The 1,365-nt window shown below is 52.7% G+C and overlaps 1 protein-coding gene across 2 annotated transcripts in view; it reads left to right on the forward strand.

Annotated features, from left to right (window-relative positions):
• The first annotated feature begins 1,153 nt into the window (after window positions 1-1,153).
• Window positions 1,154-1,365, forward strand: part of NCLN (nicalin) — a 7,477-nt gene continuing 7,265 nt past the window's right edge. Inside the window, exon 1 of one of the 2 annotated variants that reach the window (XM_010188050.1) lies at window positions 1,154-1,339. In XM_010188050.1, the coding sequence (XP_010186352.1) occupies window positions 1,220-1,339 (120 nt within the window). In that variant the 5' untranslated portion in view covers window positions 1,154-1,219. The remainder of the gene's footprint in view (window positions 1,340-1,365) is intronic. The other variant, XM_010188049.1, reaches the window with a different exon arrangement.

A 1,365-nucleotide genomic window follows, 5' to 3' on the forward strand; every position in this document is an offset into this window, starting at 1 on the left:
AGGTTGCAGCCAGGCCCGGGTCCGGGGGATATAGGCGGACCCCATCCGGCCGAGTTTTGCTGCCCGGTCCCGGCACAAGCGAGGGAGCGCCGGGGGGGCTCCCACGTGGTGACCTGGCGGTGCCCAAGGACCCTGCTGTGTCCTTGTGGGCTCCCTTTTGTGGGCTGAACTCCTGATGTTTCAGGTAGCCCAGCTGCCGCCTTCTGGTCCTCGGGAACTTTGCTGTGAGCTCAGTTTTGTTCTCTCACTTTTCTACTGGTGGGTTGATTCTTCACTCTTCAGTATCCGCAGTGTCTGTTGCTCCAGCATTTCCTTCTTTGAAAGTCCGTCCTTTTACAGTTCTTCCTTTATGTTAGGATTGACCTCCAGTTCCTCAGTTCTGTTGCTTCCAGGCTGCCGATTGTGCAACACCTCTCCTTGAGCCAGAGAGACGACCTGCTCTGTGAATCATTGAAGTGTTGTAACCCTTAGTCTTCACTCCCTGTACTCAATAACCCAGAATCAAGTGTTGTTTCTGAGGCTGCTGTTCTCCCAAATGATCACGTTTTCATGGGGAGGATTTGATATGCTGAAGCTCGGAGCTGGACAGAGTGAGCAGTTGGAAGCAGCCTGCTCGTTTGTAATTTTCTCAGCCACAGAAACATCCCAGTGGGTGAGCCAGAGTGGGCCTTTGGATGGACACAGCATAGCCTTGTGTCCTTTCACAGGGTGGTTCTGTACAGCTTGCACCCTCTGCTTGCAGACATGATCTTACAGCTGTAGGTTGCAGGAGAATGCATAGCAAGAGGCCAGGCTTTCTCTCCATGTACTGCTGTCTGCAGGTGTAGGTGCAGGCAAGCAAGCAGGTAGCCTGCATGGTTGTGGTGGGGAGGAAGACCAGAGGGTGGTTGAGGCTGTGTAGTGCTGGAGTAAGGAGAGCCCGGCAGGACATGACTGCGCAGATGTTGCTCTGATGAATGCAAGGAAAAGGCACAGATCTCTGTTCCTTCCTGGACAAGAAGGAAGATATGAACTTAGCTTTCTGCATGTTCTGGCTGCTCTGAAGTTCATCAGGCTGTCACCAAGACTGTTCTGAGAAGGAGCTAGGCTCAAGCAAAGGGGATGTGATGAAATCACTTACAAAACCTCTTGCTGTTCTCTGGTCACAGGCACCAGGAGTGCGGTGCTTAACACAGAGGCCCGCACTGTAGAAGCGGACGTCCTGAGCCGCCGCTGTGTCATGATGCGGCTGGTGGATTTCTCCTATGAGCAGTACCAGAAGGCTCTCCGCCAGTCAGCTGGTGCTGTGGTGATCATCTTGCCACGATCTATCTCTTCAGTCCCACAGGATGTTGTAAGGGTAAAAGAAAATGTTTCCTTTCTCTT

This window comes from Mesitornis unicolor, unplaced genomic scaffold (assembly GCF_000695765.1).
Source record: "Mesitornis unicolor isolate BGI_N332 unplaced genomic scaffold, ASM69576v1 scaffold47737, whole genome shotgun sequence".
NCBI classification, from domain to species: Eukaryota; Metazoa; Chordata; class Aves; order Mesitornithiformes; family Mesitornithidae; genus Mesitornis; species Mesitornis unicolor.